This window comes from Leptidea sinapis, chromosome 39 (genome assembly GCF_905404315.1).
Source record: "Leptidea sinapis chromosome 39, ilLepSina1.1, whole genome shotgun sequence".
Taxonomy (NCBI): Eukaryota; Metazoa; Arthropoda; class Insecta; order Lepidoptera; family Pieridae; genus Leptidea; species Leptidea sinapis.
Window position 1 is genome coordinate 3,518,621 of NC_066303.1, and position 16,853 is coordinate 3,535,473.

General features: G+C 34.3%; 2 protein-coding genes across 6 annotated transcripts in view; one reads left to right on the forward strand and one right to left on the reverse strand.

The window, feature by feature from the left end:
• The window catches only part of LOC126976161 (uncharacterized), a 116,717-nt gene extending 102,762 nt beyond the window's left edge, over positions 1 to 13,955 (reverse strand). For 2 of the 5 annotated variants that reach the window (XR_007731849.1, XM_050824385.1), the window contains exon 1: positions 13,791 to 13,954. The gene's annotated coding sequence lies outside the window, so the exon portion shown is untranslated. Of the gene's footprint in view, positions 1 to 13,790 lie in introns of all 5 variants that reach the window. The other 3 variants (XM_050824384.1, XM_050824383.1, XM_050824386.1) reach the window with 2 other exon arrangements.
• A 2,279-nt stretch (positions 13,956 to 16,234) lies between these two features.
• On the forward strand, positions 16,235 to 16,832 carry LOC126976206 (DNA polymerase epsilon subunit 3). The gene has a single exon (XM_050824460.1). It carries the CDS (start codon positions 16,361 to 16,363, stop codon positions 16,718 to 16,720), a length of 360 nt encoding a protein of 119 aa, XP_050680417.1. The 5' UTR covers positions 16,235 to 16,360; the 3' UTR covers positions 16,721 to 16,832.
• The last annotated feature ends 21 nt before the right edge of the window (positions 16,833 to 16,853 follow it).

Sequence of the window (16,853 nt, forward strand, 5' to 3'; positions counted from 1 at the left end):
CGCTAGCCACTCGGCTATATAGGTAGTCAATAATGAAATGTCTTTGACTGAATTATTTGTATTGCCAATATATTATAGTTACTTCTAAGTCAAAAAATATTGGCACCAGATAAGTAATCACCAACATATCCTATAAAATTTTCTCCGAAACACGCTGATTATTAAGTATAAGTATTATTCCGATCGGTTCGGCTGTATTCGCCGACCGATATAATATAACCGAAGGAAACTACCGAAACTCCATTTATTAGTACAGATTATTTATTTATTTATTTGGATCATCAACATTACATATATTACACATTTATATAAACTTATGCTAGGTACAATTATTCTGATATATGTAACAATTAAAGATGAACACATCATTCAATGGTAACAGTGAACAGTGTGATTTATACAGTCAAAAATGTCTAAGTACTAAAATGTATATAAAGTAAGGATATAATTTATATGGTTTTATAATGAAGAGGATATAGGTACATACTACTTGGAAAAAAAAAATTTTACATTTTTTTTACATGTGTAGCCAAATCTTTGATGCCAGCTATATATATATATATATATATATATATATATACTAGCTGACCCGCCAGACTTTGTTCTGTAGATAATAAAAAAAAACTGTTTTATAGGAATTTGCCAATTATATTTCAAAACATCAAGAATTATTTCGTAAAAAATGCTCACTGTTGCTATAACGAAATTGTTTCACAGCGGAACAAATATTGAAAATAAAAATAATTATGGGACCAAAATCAAATTAAAACTATCCTATCTCTCAAGTTGGACAAAACTGCACTCCATGAAGTAATCCCCATTTAAATCCGTTCATTAGGAGTCCATCGCGGACAAACAACGTGTCACGTAATTTATATATAGTAAGATATATATATGTCATGTTGCAATTTTTTAACCAACACAAGCCGTTTTATCTGTCTGTCCTTCTGTCGGTCAGTCATATCAGCCACTATAAAAAATAAAATACAAAACGGCCAAGTGCGAGTCGGACTCGCCCATGAAGGGTTCACAGAATACTCTACGAACGGACAGACAGACATGACGAATCCATAAGGGTTCCGTTTTTTGCCATTTGCCTACGGAACCCTAAAAAAAAGTGTGCGTGTCGGGACGTCCGACAGAACTGATAAATTAAACTAAAAGTTGAGCTATTTAATACTAAAATAGTTGAACTTGAGAAAAGCTTATAATAATATGATAATGTAAGGTAAGGTTATCTATCTATATATATAAAAACGAAGTGCTGTTCGTTAGTCTCGCTAAAACTCGAAAACGGCTGGACCGATTTGGCTAATTTTGGTCTTGAATTATTTGTGAAAGTCTAGGGAAGGTTTAAAAGGTGAATAAATATTAAAGTGCTGGGAATTAAATAAAACCAACAATTATGTTTTTCCTTCGATGTGTCCCCGTCGTTTAGAAATCAAATTGAAATAATAGTTTAAAATGAATAACTAATTAGAATTTTTATATAATTCTAACTTTCTCAGGAGGTAAAAAATAAACTTAATTTTAGCTTACTATAGTTGATAGATTAACTACAGTTATTATTGTTGCTATCTATCAGATTATGTTTATGTAGATTGATATATCTTAAGTTTTGTCACAAATTAAATTTTTGAACGCAAACAATACTATTTGACGTACGTATTCAAAAGTTTAGGTCTTTTATTTACCGATTGAGGCAGTACGAAGTCTGCCGGGTCAGCTAGTTTATTAATAAAATATTTAAATGATTATAAAATATATATTTACTTTCTCAGTTACAATTCTTGAATATACACTTGAGAATTTTGTGTATGTAAATTTTTTGTATGTTTATTTACTTCTCTAATATATGAAATTCTCGTGTCATGGTGATAAACTTTGAACTCCTCCGAAACGGCTTGACCGATTCTCATGAAATTTTGAGTGCATATTGGGTAGGTCTGAGAATCGGACAACATCTATTTTTCATCCCCCTAAATGTTAAGGGTGGTCCACACGATTTTTTTTTTATTTCTTTTTGATATTTTTTTTAAAAATGAGTCAGCATTAAAAAATACATACAACTTCAAATTTTCACCCAACTACGATCAACAGTTATTTTTGTATCGCGATTTTAATATCGGCAATACAACGTTTGCTGGGTCAGCTAGTAATCCTATAAAAGTAACAATTAGTTAGAGAATGAGAGAGGAGGAGCCTGCCTACAGCTGCCATATGCGTGAGAGAAAGGGAAGTCAGACAGACTGGCGCCGTAACGCGTTACGTTACAAAGTGGTTTTTACCCTGCCATAAGAAGTTATGATTTCAAAAATATTTATATAACAAAATTATACAATTGTTTATATACAATACTAGCTGACCCAGCAAACGTTGTATTGCCGATATTAAAATCGTGATACAAAAGTAACTGTTGATCGTAGATGGGTGAAAATTTGAAGTTGTATGTATTTTTAATGCTGACTCATAATCAAACAAATTAAAAAGAAAAAAAAAAAAATTAAAAAAAAAATCGTGTGGACCACCCTTAACATTTAGGGGGATGAAAAATAGATGTTGTCCGATTCTCAGACCTACCCAATATGCACTCAAAATTTCATGAGAATCGGTCAAGCCGTTTCGGAGGAGTTCAATGTTTAACACCATGACACGAGAATTTTATATATTCGATTGTCGGGATATATTTGCATATTATAATACAATCAGATGTCTCATGGGTAACATGAATATTGTAATAATTTCACCCTCGCCAGTCGCAAGCATGGGGTGACCTGGCGAATTGCCATAACGTTCTCGTGTCCTCATTAAGTTATTGATTTTATACAAACAACAATGTTTGGAGTAATGAACCCACTGGCATCGCTGGTACTGTGACGTCACGAGCTATTAACATAGTTTATAGCCACACGTTCTCGGAAAATGTCTTAATATTGATAAGACAGGGGGGGGGGGGGATTTTAAAGTAAAGTAGGCATTTATTCATGATATCATATACTTTTTTTTATGATAATAAGGGACTAGACGAGCAGGACGTTCAGCTGATGGTAATTGATACGCCATGCCCATTACAATGCAGTGCCGCTCAGAATTCTCAAAAAACCCGAAAATTCTGAGCGGCACTACAATTGCGCACAAAATCACCTTGAGACATAAGATGTTAAGCCTCATTTGCCCAGTAATTTCACTAGCTACGGCGCCCTTCAGACCGAAACACAGTAATGCTTAACACATTACCGCTTCACGGCCGGCAGAAATAGGCGCCGTTGTGGTACCCATAATCTAGCCGGCTTCCTATGCAAAGGAGCCTCCCACTGGTAAATATACATATACATAGTAATTATTGTATTACATTGTATACATAGTAAAATTAGAAATAGGATGTCATGAAATGGACACCCACTCAGTATTTTTGGAAATGATTTCCAACACTGATTTTCAGTAGGTACCTACCAAGTCGACCTGTTGACAGCAGCCGTAGACAACACGGTTAAAAATAGTACAAAAAGAGAAGAAACTAAAAAGATTTATTGAATTAGGCGTTACTTTGCGGAAATCCATAATTATACAAATGATTTAAGTTTTCTTTAGTTAATTAATCCGTGCCAGATTTTGGCGAGACAACACGTCCTGAGGATGCCTCGTGTAGAGGCGAAACACGTGTCGAATTGTTTTAAAAACAAATATTGGCGGAATTAACACTAAAGAAAACTTAAATCATTTGAATAAAAATATTGAATTATAATGGGAGATTTTTTTTATTATATGATTTCTTGAAACTCTGCGCAAGATAGTACGTTACTGTACTATCCACCCCTTTTACTCAAATGGTACAAAGCTGTCTGCGGCTCTCAGACAAGCTCGTTTAAGATTTGCGCGTGAATTAGAATTATTTTTATGTTTTGCTTAGATTTATTATACAGCGTGGCGCTGTAATGGCGACATTAAATGAACACACGGGTAGAGCTATCTAACCTTGATAGTAATGAAATAATGGATTATATTATAGAAAAAGCATCGAAGGCTTCATACTCAGAACGTCATCGGAGTTCAGTTCTCTTAAAACCATTAATATTCTGTACTGTACATATGTACGGAGCCACCTCGAATACGGTTCACAATTAGTATGGAATTCTCAATATAATGTATACAATTACCGTATTGAAAGAATACAAAAAAAAATGTGAGCAGTCACCGGACGCCTGGCAGATGTGAAACATCGACATTATTTTGTAAAAGTAATATGCAGAAAAGAACATATTGTGATAGGAACTAAATATGTCATAATGATAAAATAAAATATTACGATTTTTTTCCAGATAACGATGACTATTTATTGAATAAACATTTATTTTCATTAAATACAAAAATTTACGAATTTATTTCAAATCGTGACTACTTAATTCGTTTAATCAGTGACTTCGGTAATAGTTATATTCGATGTTGCCTCTGAGGACGGTATTACTGTGACAAGGCGACGCGTCGCCACGGCATGCGTCGCCACGCCAGAAATCGGTTTTACGTGCGGCTATAGATGTTTCACATCAAAAGTTTGTGAAATTCACAAACTTTTTTTTGTATTGACAGGTGTACAAAATATCATTTGCTACCGCTTCAGCAGAGGCGTCGTACAGAAGATTTGGCGTATTTATGCAGAACAGTAAGACCGACTGTCCAGAGTTACTTAGCATTCTTGGACTAGTAGCGCATGCCTTTCCAATTCGTAACCCTAGCCTTTTACATACTCCCATGGCGAGGTGTAACTATCGTGCAAATAGCTTCATTACTAGATCCTGCAGAAATTATAACGACTTGTCAAATGACGTACATCTAGATTTATTTTCTATATCTAGTACTAAATTAAAAATAACCTCAACTAATAAGTTCTTCCAATTTAAATAATTGTATAAATATAGTTTTAAAACGTAAAATTAAATTATATCAATAGTTCTACTGTATAAATGTGGAAACTTTTAAGTAGCCTTCATTAGTTTTAATTATTTCATAAGTTATAATTGTAAGCTATCTGTATGTCTCCCAAATATTAATAAATAAAAATATGTAATTCCAAAATTTAAAGTTAATAATTGGAATTTTTAAATTTTCAAACAAACAAATTGTATATTTATTAAACATAAATTTTAGTCACCCTTCCGTAGTCGCATACGACGGCACGAAGTAGGTATCACTGGCTACGCTAGCGCGCGGCTACTAGATTTCTTACAGGTTGTACCGAAATGATATTATGGAAAATTTATTTATAATAATATATAAAGGGAGCTGTTCGTGCTTTATATCAGCTTGGTTATAGACAGTCTCGCAAAGAAAAATTTAACGAAATAAATATTGTGACTGTTCATTGTCAGTACATTTATGAAAAATTTAATATACGTTCACAAAATCGTCACCTTTTTGCTCTTAATAGTGATTTTCATTATAATAACACTAGAAAAAAGCGATTGCTTGTAATTCTAGTAGGCTTCATAAGATACATAATAGCTTTAAGGGTAAATGTACTTCTATAATAAAGTCCCAGCCACTGTTCAGGAATTATCTATAAATAAATTTAAATGTTTTATTAAAAAATGGCTCTGTCGTAAATCCAATTACTCCACTATATCTAAATCTAAATGATCGGACAGCCTGGGACTAGATTGTGATTATTTTATAGCGATAGAAATGACTGTACAATATTGTATATTTTTATTGAAAAAAGCGCAAAAAAAGAATGCTGGGAAAATTTCTTGCGCTTCTTCTCTCTCTGAGCGCCATTTGTTTCCGAAGCGGTAGTAGTATCTATTAGTTATTAGAAATGACATCAAAAAGGAATCAATTTTGAGAAAATAAATGCCTTTTATGCCTTTTTATATAAGTGAACTATGTATTTTATTTTTGAATATTTTTTTATGATTACGGTTAAGTAGTTCTAGCCTTGTGTTTATTTAATGTCGTCATTTTAGCGCCACGCTGTATAAATAAATAATAAAATATTATTAAAAAAAAAATTTTTATTTGTAACTGAATTTATGGACAGATTATGTATATATATACATAATATAACCTTGAAAAAGATACATTTTTTAACCTCAACGAGGTGTAAAATTTTTAATTGCACTTTTTCCTATTGTGGAACTTCTAAAACTACCTTATATTTGATTATATTAGATGTGTGATAGCCATTCATCGTATTGCTTAACAACTTACAACGAAATTAAATGACAACTCTGTAAGGGTAACGGATCGAATTGTTCGCTCAGCAAACGTGTCTTCAGAACACGATGTCAGTATAATTATATGAAAGGACCGGTTCTGTCTCCAAAGCTGATAGTTATTCTAATAACCAACTGTGTAATAATATGACCACTATTCAAGGCTAGCCCTAGAGTATGTAACTAGAGGAGATACCAAGCTTAGTATTGACTTCTAATATATAAAATTCTCGTGTCATGGTGTTAAACTTTGAACTCCTTCGAAACGGCTTGACTGAATCTCATGAAATTTTGAGTGCATATTGGGTAGGTCTGAGAATCGGACAACATCTATTTTTCATCCCCCTAAATGTAATAGTCCACACGATTTTTTTTTTTAATTATTTTGTAATTTTTTTTTAATTTGTTTGATTATGAGTCAGCATTAAAAAATACATACAACTTCAAATTTTCACCCATCTACGATCAACAGTTACTTTTGTAGCGCGATTTTAATATCGGCAATACAACGTTGCTGGGACAGCTAGTTATACTATGAAGGAATAGAACTGTCTATCACTGACAATGCTGGTCTTTAACCAAGTAAGTCAAGCCAAGTATACGTTGGTACGTTTTTTTTAAAATAAGTGTCGAGGCGAGCAGAACATTCAGTTGATGGTAATTGATACGCCATGCCCATTACAATGCAGTACCGCTCAGGATTTTTGAAATACCCAAAAATTCTGAGCGGCTATTCAACTGTGCTCGTCACCTTCAGACATAAGATGTCAAGTCTCATTTGCTCAGTAATTTCATTAGCTACGGCCTCCTTTGGACCGTAACACAGTAATGCTTACACATTACTGCTTCACGGGAGAAATAGGGAGCCGTTGTGGTACCCATAATCTAGCCGGCATCCTGTGCAAAGGAGCTTCCCACTGGTGGTTGAAACACTGGTCAATTGCAAGTTCATAGCGCAGGCGAAGGCTTCTGTACAATTTACACGATACACCATATTATTAACTTTTGCTACAGAAACAAATATTTTAATATTGTATGGCAGCCATTTTGAAATTGTCTATCATTTTTTTATTATTTGTATTGCATTTGCATCAATACTAATGATTGGCACACTGTCAAAATTGTGCCTGAGAACGCAGACTGGGTACGAAACGACATTGGTTATAAACTATTTCCCCCTTATTCATAATGGTCCGCTAACTTTAAACAGCCGCTAAGGAGTGTTTTTTCTCATTCTGACTTAGGTCAATAGAAGACGACAGAGTGCGAAATAGCAATGCTTTAAGTTAGCAGACTATTATGAATAAGGGGGTTACTGTTTAAATTCAATAGTATTGTTATTACTTCGTATCCTGTCGGTTACATACTCCAAAGACTAAAGCGACCTTGTTTAGAATATTACAATAATATTTAATAACCTGTGACATCGGCCATATGATATATAAGTACATATTAGTTATTTATAAACAAATATTATTATGTCAGAACTGAACATGTAAGTCAAGTAGGTATCTACTAAATTCTTAGGAGGAACTAAAGTATTCTTAAGCTTAGTATAATGTAAATACTAAATTAAATTTGATACTATCAAAATATATAACATTGCTTTTAGTATGTCCTGCTTTCGACGTAACAATAGAGGTATTTTAGCATTGCATCATATGTAGATGAACGTTCTTTTTTGTTATTTGGGTGAGTTCTCGTGACAGGTTTCGTCATGCTCGCTTAAGGCGACACTAAATGCCAGCGACCTTGGGCGATATGAGTTCACGGCTGCCGGCCCGCCATCTATGTAACAAAGCCAATATTTTCAAAATTCTTGCGTGGAAAACAGTTTATATGCTTACAATCCTCGTTATTCACTACTAATCTGAATAAATGAACCTACACAAAAAAGTACAAGTTATAAGAATAACTTTTCTGAGAGAAGTACCAAAAAAATGCGACACGCCATGCAAAAAAACTTGTTTAACTTCAAAGAAAAGTAGTAGTTCAAAAAGGCTCGGCAGTGTTAACTATAGCCAACAGTAAGCATTAGCAACCTACAAATAAGGCTTTAGGATATGTGTAACAGGATTAAGTAGTGTTCATAGCTCAAAATGCTATACTTTCACCACAAAACTTGTCTAAAAACACCTTGTTTGCGTGTTTTCTGCTTAGCCTTCGTCTTAAATACCTGGTGCGCAGAATGAGGGGCAGCTCAAACGGTGTCCTGAAGAGGATTGGTAGCAGCTTAGACTACAAATACATGAGTCAATGTTGCTGTATCTCTAATGGTATGGAGAAATAGTGACTCAAATAATAGTAATAAGTAGTTAGATAAGATTGTTTTAGTACTAAAGTAGTTTTTAAGTCTAACTAAAATTATTTTGAGTCTGTAGTTACTTTGAAACAAAGTTTTATTATTATTGGAGTGAAACTTCTTTAGAATCGTTGTGATTTCAAACCGGATGCAACGGAAAAAACGACAGGTAAGAGACACAAATACAAAACTGTGTAGAATGAAGCCGGCAAATAGACAGAAATATGCATACCATTGAACTGAAACTTCTTTATCATAGTTGTGATTTGAAAGTCGATGAAACGAAAATGCGACAGTAAAAAGAGCAGTCACATCAATTCATAATATTTATAACATGGGAGATAATGAGATAGGAAGCATAATACAATGTTTTGGTACCAGGCGATCATAGTTAAAGAAGAGATTGTCTTAAGTACGGCGCGAGTATACCTTAATATATCCTGACTCCAAAGCGCACGACGTATTAGTACGTAGACACCAGGAGAACATATTATTATATATATTAGTGGTGGTAGGAATGTCTTGCATAGCGGTTGAAATCATGTGTCATCCTAGCAACGCGTACCAGGAATTCATATGCAGTTTAGAGATTCATGCACCATGCAGGTTTCACTTCTGACATGTGTACTTTGTACGCACGCAATGTTTTTTTAAAATATGGTTGAGGGGGGCGATGGCTTGCGTCATGCTTGTGAACGGGCGCTACTTGTAATGACAGAATGATACTGTTACAAAATACTCTGGTGATATTTTTAAAATTAAATCGCTAATCAAAAGGCTCGCAAAATTCCTTTATTTATTTACGTTGTGTGTGGTTTTATGCATCTCATGTACTACTCAATAATTCTTAACTCTTTCCATTTTTTTTACTTACTTGTTTAAAACATTGAGTTTCAAATACTCACTCAATACGTTTGAATATTTTTGTTGCATTACTTTATATACCTATATTGTAATTGAAATGATTTGTAAAAAGATGAAGTTGTAAATGTTGATTTAAAAGAGTGGCAATGAGTTTCTTGCCACTTCTTTTTATTAAAGGTCAACCTCTTCCGAAGTTGCGGTAAATATAAAAAGAAAATAAAACTTTTGATAAATATGCATAAAGTGATTTTGACTTGATTTGACTGTTCCATCTTTTTTAGTCAAAAGGTTTAGACATTAAATATGCGAGAAAATATCTGGAGACAGCGCTGAGGTAAGCCAAAATTAATTATAGTATTATTTTACCCGCTCCATATATACAGAATAAATTGAAAAGTTTATAGAACCTTTACTCCAACCTGAGCACCGCTTGCGAAAGGACAGACGGAGCGAAAATTTTGTAATACTTACATCGTTTTGGATATCACAATTTTACTTAAGGTTGCGCTAGTCCATCAATCTCCCATAACAACATAGTATGACGATTACAACCTTGATTGACGGTGTACGTTTAAGATGAAAAATTATGTAAAGATGAAATGAAAAGTAATATTTATTTGTCTGCCAATTATCTAGCTTTTTATGGAAAGAAAAAATTAAAAAGGTACATGCAGTAGTTTTTTCAAATTATCCATATGCCCAATAGCCTGTTTATAAAATATTACGCGCTCGGTTTCGTTATAAATCTAAAATCATCATTTTTATACATGCTTCTTACTGTTCTCTTCTTCGCACTAGCTTCTTAGTGCTGCTTACAGCGTGTATCACTTTCGCAGAAGATGTTGGATGAGATAGCATGCATATTTACATGCATACTACTCGGTTGAGTCGAGTTAGTAAGTCTTTTATTGGGCGAAGTATATGCTTCTACAATATGATCCCAGACATGTACAAAACGTTTGTGTTGTTAAGGTTTTTATAACATAAATGATTTTCTGATGACAGTCTGGGAATGGAGCGAAAGCCCTCAGGCTGTTAAATTATAAATATTTATTGAACGATATTACATCGTTCTCCATATTTTTATAAAAAAAATGTTCGCCGAATTTGTTGCGCCCGTTCTTCTCAAGTATACTATTTCGAATGGGTGGTAGTTTTTGACGTTCAATAAGTGACTATAAATTCTATTTTGAATAAAAATATTTGAATTTGAAGTAACCGCGCCCAACAAGTTCGAGTCGTCGACTAGTGAAACCTTAAACAAGTTTAGCCCTATCCAATTAGCGCCGAAACTACATAGGAAACCTGATTCCTGCCGCCGAATTCCACCTTCGCACGACACGCCACAAGTAAGGATATCATCCCCACCATCTGGATGTGTGGCAGTCCTCCACAGTGCGGTTTTCAAGGAGCTTTCTTCCACGTACTGTAGTACGTGTGCTGTGGAATGAGCTTCCTTATGCGGTGTTTCCGCGACGATACGACATGGGTACCTTCAAAAAAAGCGCATACTCCTTCCTTAAAGGCCGGCAACGCTCCTGTGATTCCTCTGGTGTTGCAAGATATTTTGGGCGGCGGTGTGAACACCAGGTGACCTCCGATTCCATAAAAAAAAAGGAAAATTTATTTTAACCTAACTTGAATTCTCGTTGTAGTTAACTATGCATTTTACTGTAATTTCTCATTCTTATCGCTTTTATCGGTAGTAAAATTTAACCGTGCATTGAAAAGTACGTACCAACGTAACGTAACATCAACTACTATTTCTTTTTACCTTAGTTACTATATCTACAAAAATAGAGGTGTATATCCCTATAGTTCACATTGCAGCTAAAACTGCACGTCGCAGACGCATAGTGTTTGTATGTCGCAATTGGTAGAAGGATCTATCAACCTACATAACCTTAAAAAAACATACACCTTCCTTAGTTCCATTTTGTTAGTAGAGGTCTCTTGACATTTGCATGGTCCAAGGGGAAAAACTTAGAGACCGAATTATTATTGGTCTAGTCTCTTTACACTTTGCCACCATATGCCCAATTGATTGACATTGCTAAATTACTGCCGTAAATCATGGCTACACCAAGGTAATGCTGTAATTATTACCATAACCATAATTACCATGTCATGCTGGTGTGGCCGTATGGTATCGTATAGGGACTCCTGTTTCCACAATTAAACCAGTCAGTTGGGTCCATTTTGCGTGTAATATTGGCCAGTCATTCCAACCAGCTCAGCTCTTTCCAGAAGTTCAGAACACTCCTGGGTAGTACGCAGACTTCTTGGAGCGACCTCGTCTAAGGTTTTTGCCCGTTGGTTGTCCACCCCGCACTCTCCAGGATTACTTGAGCGACCGTTTCGTCCTCGACTAGACAGGCTCTGTACTTAGGACTGTCCGTTACGCCGATTGTGAAGTGGTGCTTGTTTATTGATGTGTGACCCGTTAGGGTAACCACCATGATTCGATAGCGTTGCCGTAGCTCAAGTTACTTCAGTCTAATCATTACGGTTAATTAGATTCTCGCTGACATGGTGACGAACAGCGAATGCTAATAATTAGGGCTCTCGTTGGTAACCCTTCGGGTACGGAACCGACAATAGGCATCGTTAAGAGAAACTACTTTTAGGTTGGATTACACGGTGCCTAGGTACTAGATCGGTCTGACATCTTTCAGATATACTATACCTACTCGGTTTGTAAATTTTCTTATGCTCAAGTGAAATTCTTCTACAATCATCAGTTTAAGTTGACCTTACCCATAATGATCAAATACTTAACCTATTACTTACTATTTACTTACTTATGGTCTAAACACATTCCCCCTTATTCATAATAGTCTGCTTACTTAAAGCATTGCTAATTCGCACTCGGTCTTCTTCTAATGACCTAAGTCAGAATGAGAAAAAACACTCCTAAGCGGCTGTTTAAAGTTAGCGGACCATTATGAATAAGGGGGTAAATCTAATAGCTTTAGATAGCAAATATGATCGAATTTGGTCCGGCCGGCAAAATCTGGTAATAATAATAATTTTGTGCGAAGAACAATGCGACATACCATCGAATATGATCCGATCCGCGTCCAAAGGTTCAGCCGTACCCATTTCTATCATGTATATTTATAGCTTTAGATATAATATGATTGCATCGTCCTTGACCTCTTAAGGATAAATATATACTTAAAACTAGCTAACCCACCAAACGTTGTATTGCCGATATTAAAATCGCGATACAAAAGTAACTGTACATCGTAGGTGGTTCAAAATTTTAAAGTTGTATATTGTATTTTTTAATGCTGACTCATAATCAAACAAATTTAAAAAAAAATGTAAAAAAATTAAAAATAAAATCGTGTGGACCACCCTTAACATTTAGAGGGATGAAAAATAGATGTTGTCCGATTCTCAGACCTACCCAATATGCACTCAAAATTTCATGAGAATCGGTGAGGCCGTTTCGGAGGAGTTCAAAGTTTAACACCATGACACGAGAATTTTATATATCAGATAATAATATTAGTTAAACTTACTCAGACTTTTATCTTTACCTTCTCGTAATATCAAACTAGTTGTTGTCCGCGACGTTGTCCGTGTGGACGCCAAAGCAGCAAAAATACTACTTATATATGCATCTAGCGTGATAATATGTATGTTAATTATTGTGTTGTTAACATTAATGTAAAATTTTAATTAAATCTATTCAGTAGTTATTGTTGCCCGGTAATTCATGCAATAAAAAATTCTATAACAACTTTTTTAGCTTCGGTATTGTTTGTAGAGCACACAATACCAAGTATTCTTTAAAAAAATGTAGTTTTTACTTCGTTACGATTTTATTAGCTAGCATATAGAAAATATATACCTATATAGATAAGCTAAAAGGTAAGCTGTTTCTTTACAACGTTAGAAGTGTGACTGTATTACCCTTAACACCTAAGGATGAAGATCAAAAGAAGGACACCTACACTTGATATAGGTAATATTATCAGTTATACTTACTAACTCTGCAAATTTTTACTTCTAATTATTATTTTGATTAAGCACAGCGAACTTTTTCGTTAAGTCTCTTTCTATTATTTTACGTACCTATTTATTAAAATAAATCTCTCTTTATGATAATTTTTAATTATCTTCTGTAATATAATCTGTATATATATATATATCTATAAGTTATATATTTATTTGCATCTTTCTTCGAGTAAGTTATAATATGATCGAATAAATTTTCATATTCATTATGAAAACTTACTTATGACTTAAAAATTCCTTATTTATAAAAATAAAGTCATACTCCACCTTTCCCCATGCGAATCAATTCATTTTCATTATGATACAACTTAAAATCGCTTAATAATTAATGCATATTATTATATAGCGTAACTAAATATTGACCACGAAAGTAAATAATTATTATTTACCTGCACTATGAATAAATTAACGTAATTTTACACGAGTCACTTTGGAATTCTGGTAAAAAACTGACAATTGAGATATTCAACACTTAAATTTGTGCTAATTTCGTCATGTTTTTAACATAAACACTGGAATAACACAGCGATTAAAAAGCGAGAAAATCGATAAGTGTTCACGCACGCTCATATGAAATCGAACTAGCTGAAAATTTAAATTACGTAGAGTATGACGACAGCACAGCCTACTATACAGTACGTTGGAACAAAGAGAAGAAAATAGCAAACAAATTTCTGAGTTACTCTATACACATTGATAATTCTACCCAATTCCAGTGATGAGTGAAATGAATTCTTTTACATATAAAAGTCTTGATTCAACTACTTCAATGGAATGTAACAACAGGTATTCGTGCCAATGCCTACATCAGACTACCTAAAACTTTCAAAATATGTATTCTACATCTTGTCTTTTCTTAAAAGAGGGTTATTAAGAAGGTATTTTTTATTATTTTTATACTCGAACTTTGAGCAAAAATTCCCTTCCTCAATTTAAGCTTTCTTCCAACTTAAATTTATGTAATTTTCTATATCTCGTTAAAAGAGTAAAAGAAATTTATTAATCATTTGCTATTAACAATAAGGCATAGCTCGTGCATGATATACATAATTTAGCGCTGTTGTGTAAATGATTAAAAATTATTATGATGCATTCTTTTCTTTTTAACCGAGCATGTTCCTGTGCAATTGTATTGACCTTGAATTATAACACAGAAATGGGAACGGGCGAATACGTAGATACGTAATATCATAATCCTTACAACAGCCCACACCAATCCCCTGCTAGGTCTCTCTCTAATATTGCAGGGATTGCTATAACCCCAATGCTTTGCTAGCGCATTCGAGATCGTAGTTCTCCTTGATCACACAGTTGAACGATGCTGCCCATTCCCTGGATTATATTCCTATTGTCACCGTGAACAACTTACGGTAGGTACTTTTTTTTTATGGTTGTTACAACTCGCGGCGGCTTCTCAGTGAACTTCGCTAGTAATTTGGCCATGACTTCGTGAATTTTTTTTGTAGAACAAAATTTTAGCATATTGTTTTCAACATTTCATAAGTTCCTGTTCCAGCCCTTTCTTCGTTTTTATTTGTAGATACTTCCAGTCCATACCACCAAATGACATCTAGAATGACATGGCTAACGAAATAACTCATATCTAAGAGTTTACTCGACGATCATAGTGGGACTATAGATAGTCCTTACGGCAAACGAGTCTAAATCCATATATCAAGAGGTTCTGGCTAAGCAGTTGGCTTGAAGGTCAGATATAAATAGCTCTATGCCTCTAGAGGTCACGGGTTGGGATTTTTGTAAAAAAAAATATTGGTTTTCATGCTTTTAATACATACATACATATAATCACGCCTATTTCCCGTAGGGGTAGGCAGAAACCACTTCTTTCCACTTGCTACGATCCTTACAAACTTGTTTCGCTTCGTCCATTTTCAATATTCCTTTCATACATGCTCTTCTGTTTAGGGTACTCTTGACCTAGCCTTTTTTCAAGACGTCCCTGATTTGATCTCGAAACGTCCGCCTACCCCTTCCAACACTTTCATTCACACTGGCCTTATACACTTTCTTCGTCAATCGTTCTTCATTCATTCTCTCGACATGTCCAAACCATCTCAGTATACCTTTCTCAATTTTTGTCACAACATCTTCTATAAGAAATAGTGAGATAAGGAAACGTTGTGGACGTTTCCTTATCTCACTATTTCTTATCCTGTCACTCAATTTACCTCCTATCATACTTCTCAACGCTCTCATTTCAACTGCATTTATTCTGCTTTCATGTTTCTTCTGCCATACCCAACTTTCACTTCCGTACATGAGTGTTGGAACCAACACCCCCTCATGCACAGCCAAACGAGCCTTATTAGGCACCTTCTGCATGTTCATAAAGGAGTGCAAAGCTCCATTCACCATGTTTCCTACATTCACTCTTCTTTCAATATCACTCTCATACTTTCCATTATATACTTTTAATTATTGTGTTTAACTCATTAATTACATTCCAATTCATCTGTAGAGTATGTGACATTATGTCGGACGATTACTATCAAAACAATACATAACCAAAAGGTGCACGCGGAGACAACTTCTATTTTCTAAAGTGTTATTATTCTAAGTGTGGGTGCCTACCTAGTTATATAGTGACTTTTATTTGTTTATAGCATTGGTAACAAGACCATCAGCTTAAACCAAATTACAATAAAAGAAGAACATTTTAAACCATTTTTCAATATGCTCCATTACAAGAAAAAGTCCCCGATAGGTTTATAGGCAAAAAAAAATCTTGATGTAGGTTAGACTCGACGTTCTCATGAGATGTCATTAGAATTTGACGTAAAATTTTGCGGGTTCAAGTGTGATTGTCAATGTCAAATACCGATTCCGATTTCCGGTACAAATTGTAGACAGAATGGTCCTGAGCCGGTCTCAATATTAATTGAAATAACAAGACTTTATACAAAGTTTAAATTTATTTTAATCAGTTTTATTTATTAACATGGCAGAAAAACTAGAGGATCTTAATTTACCACTTACAGTTGTGTCCAGAATTGTGAAAGAAGCCTTACCCGAAGGTGTTTCACTATCAAAAGAGGCTCGAACGGGCCTCGCAAAAGCTGCATCTGTTTTCGTTCTCTATATTACTTCTGCCGCCACAAATATAGTTAAGAATAGTAAACGGAAAGCGTTAACGGGACAGGATGTTATTGATGCAATGGCAGATATTGAATTTGACAGATTTGTTGAACCGTTAAAGGAGACCCTGGAACAATATAAGCTGCAGGCTTCAGCTAAGAAATCGGCTTCATCTAAAAAGAAAGATGACGGCGAGGATGTTGAAATTATTGAAGAAGAATGATGAAATTTTATTAATTCATGAAGATGAACTTAGGACAATGTTTTTTGTGAAAGTTGAATTTTTGTCATGTGGTTATTAATAATTATTGTTCTTGATAAAATTTTAAACATCATTTAATTTTTATTCAAAAGAC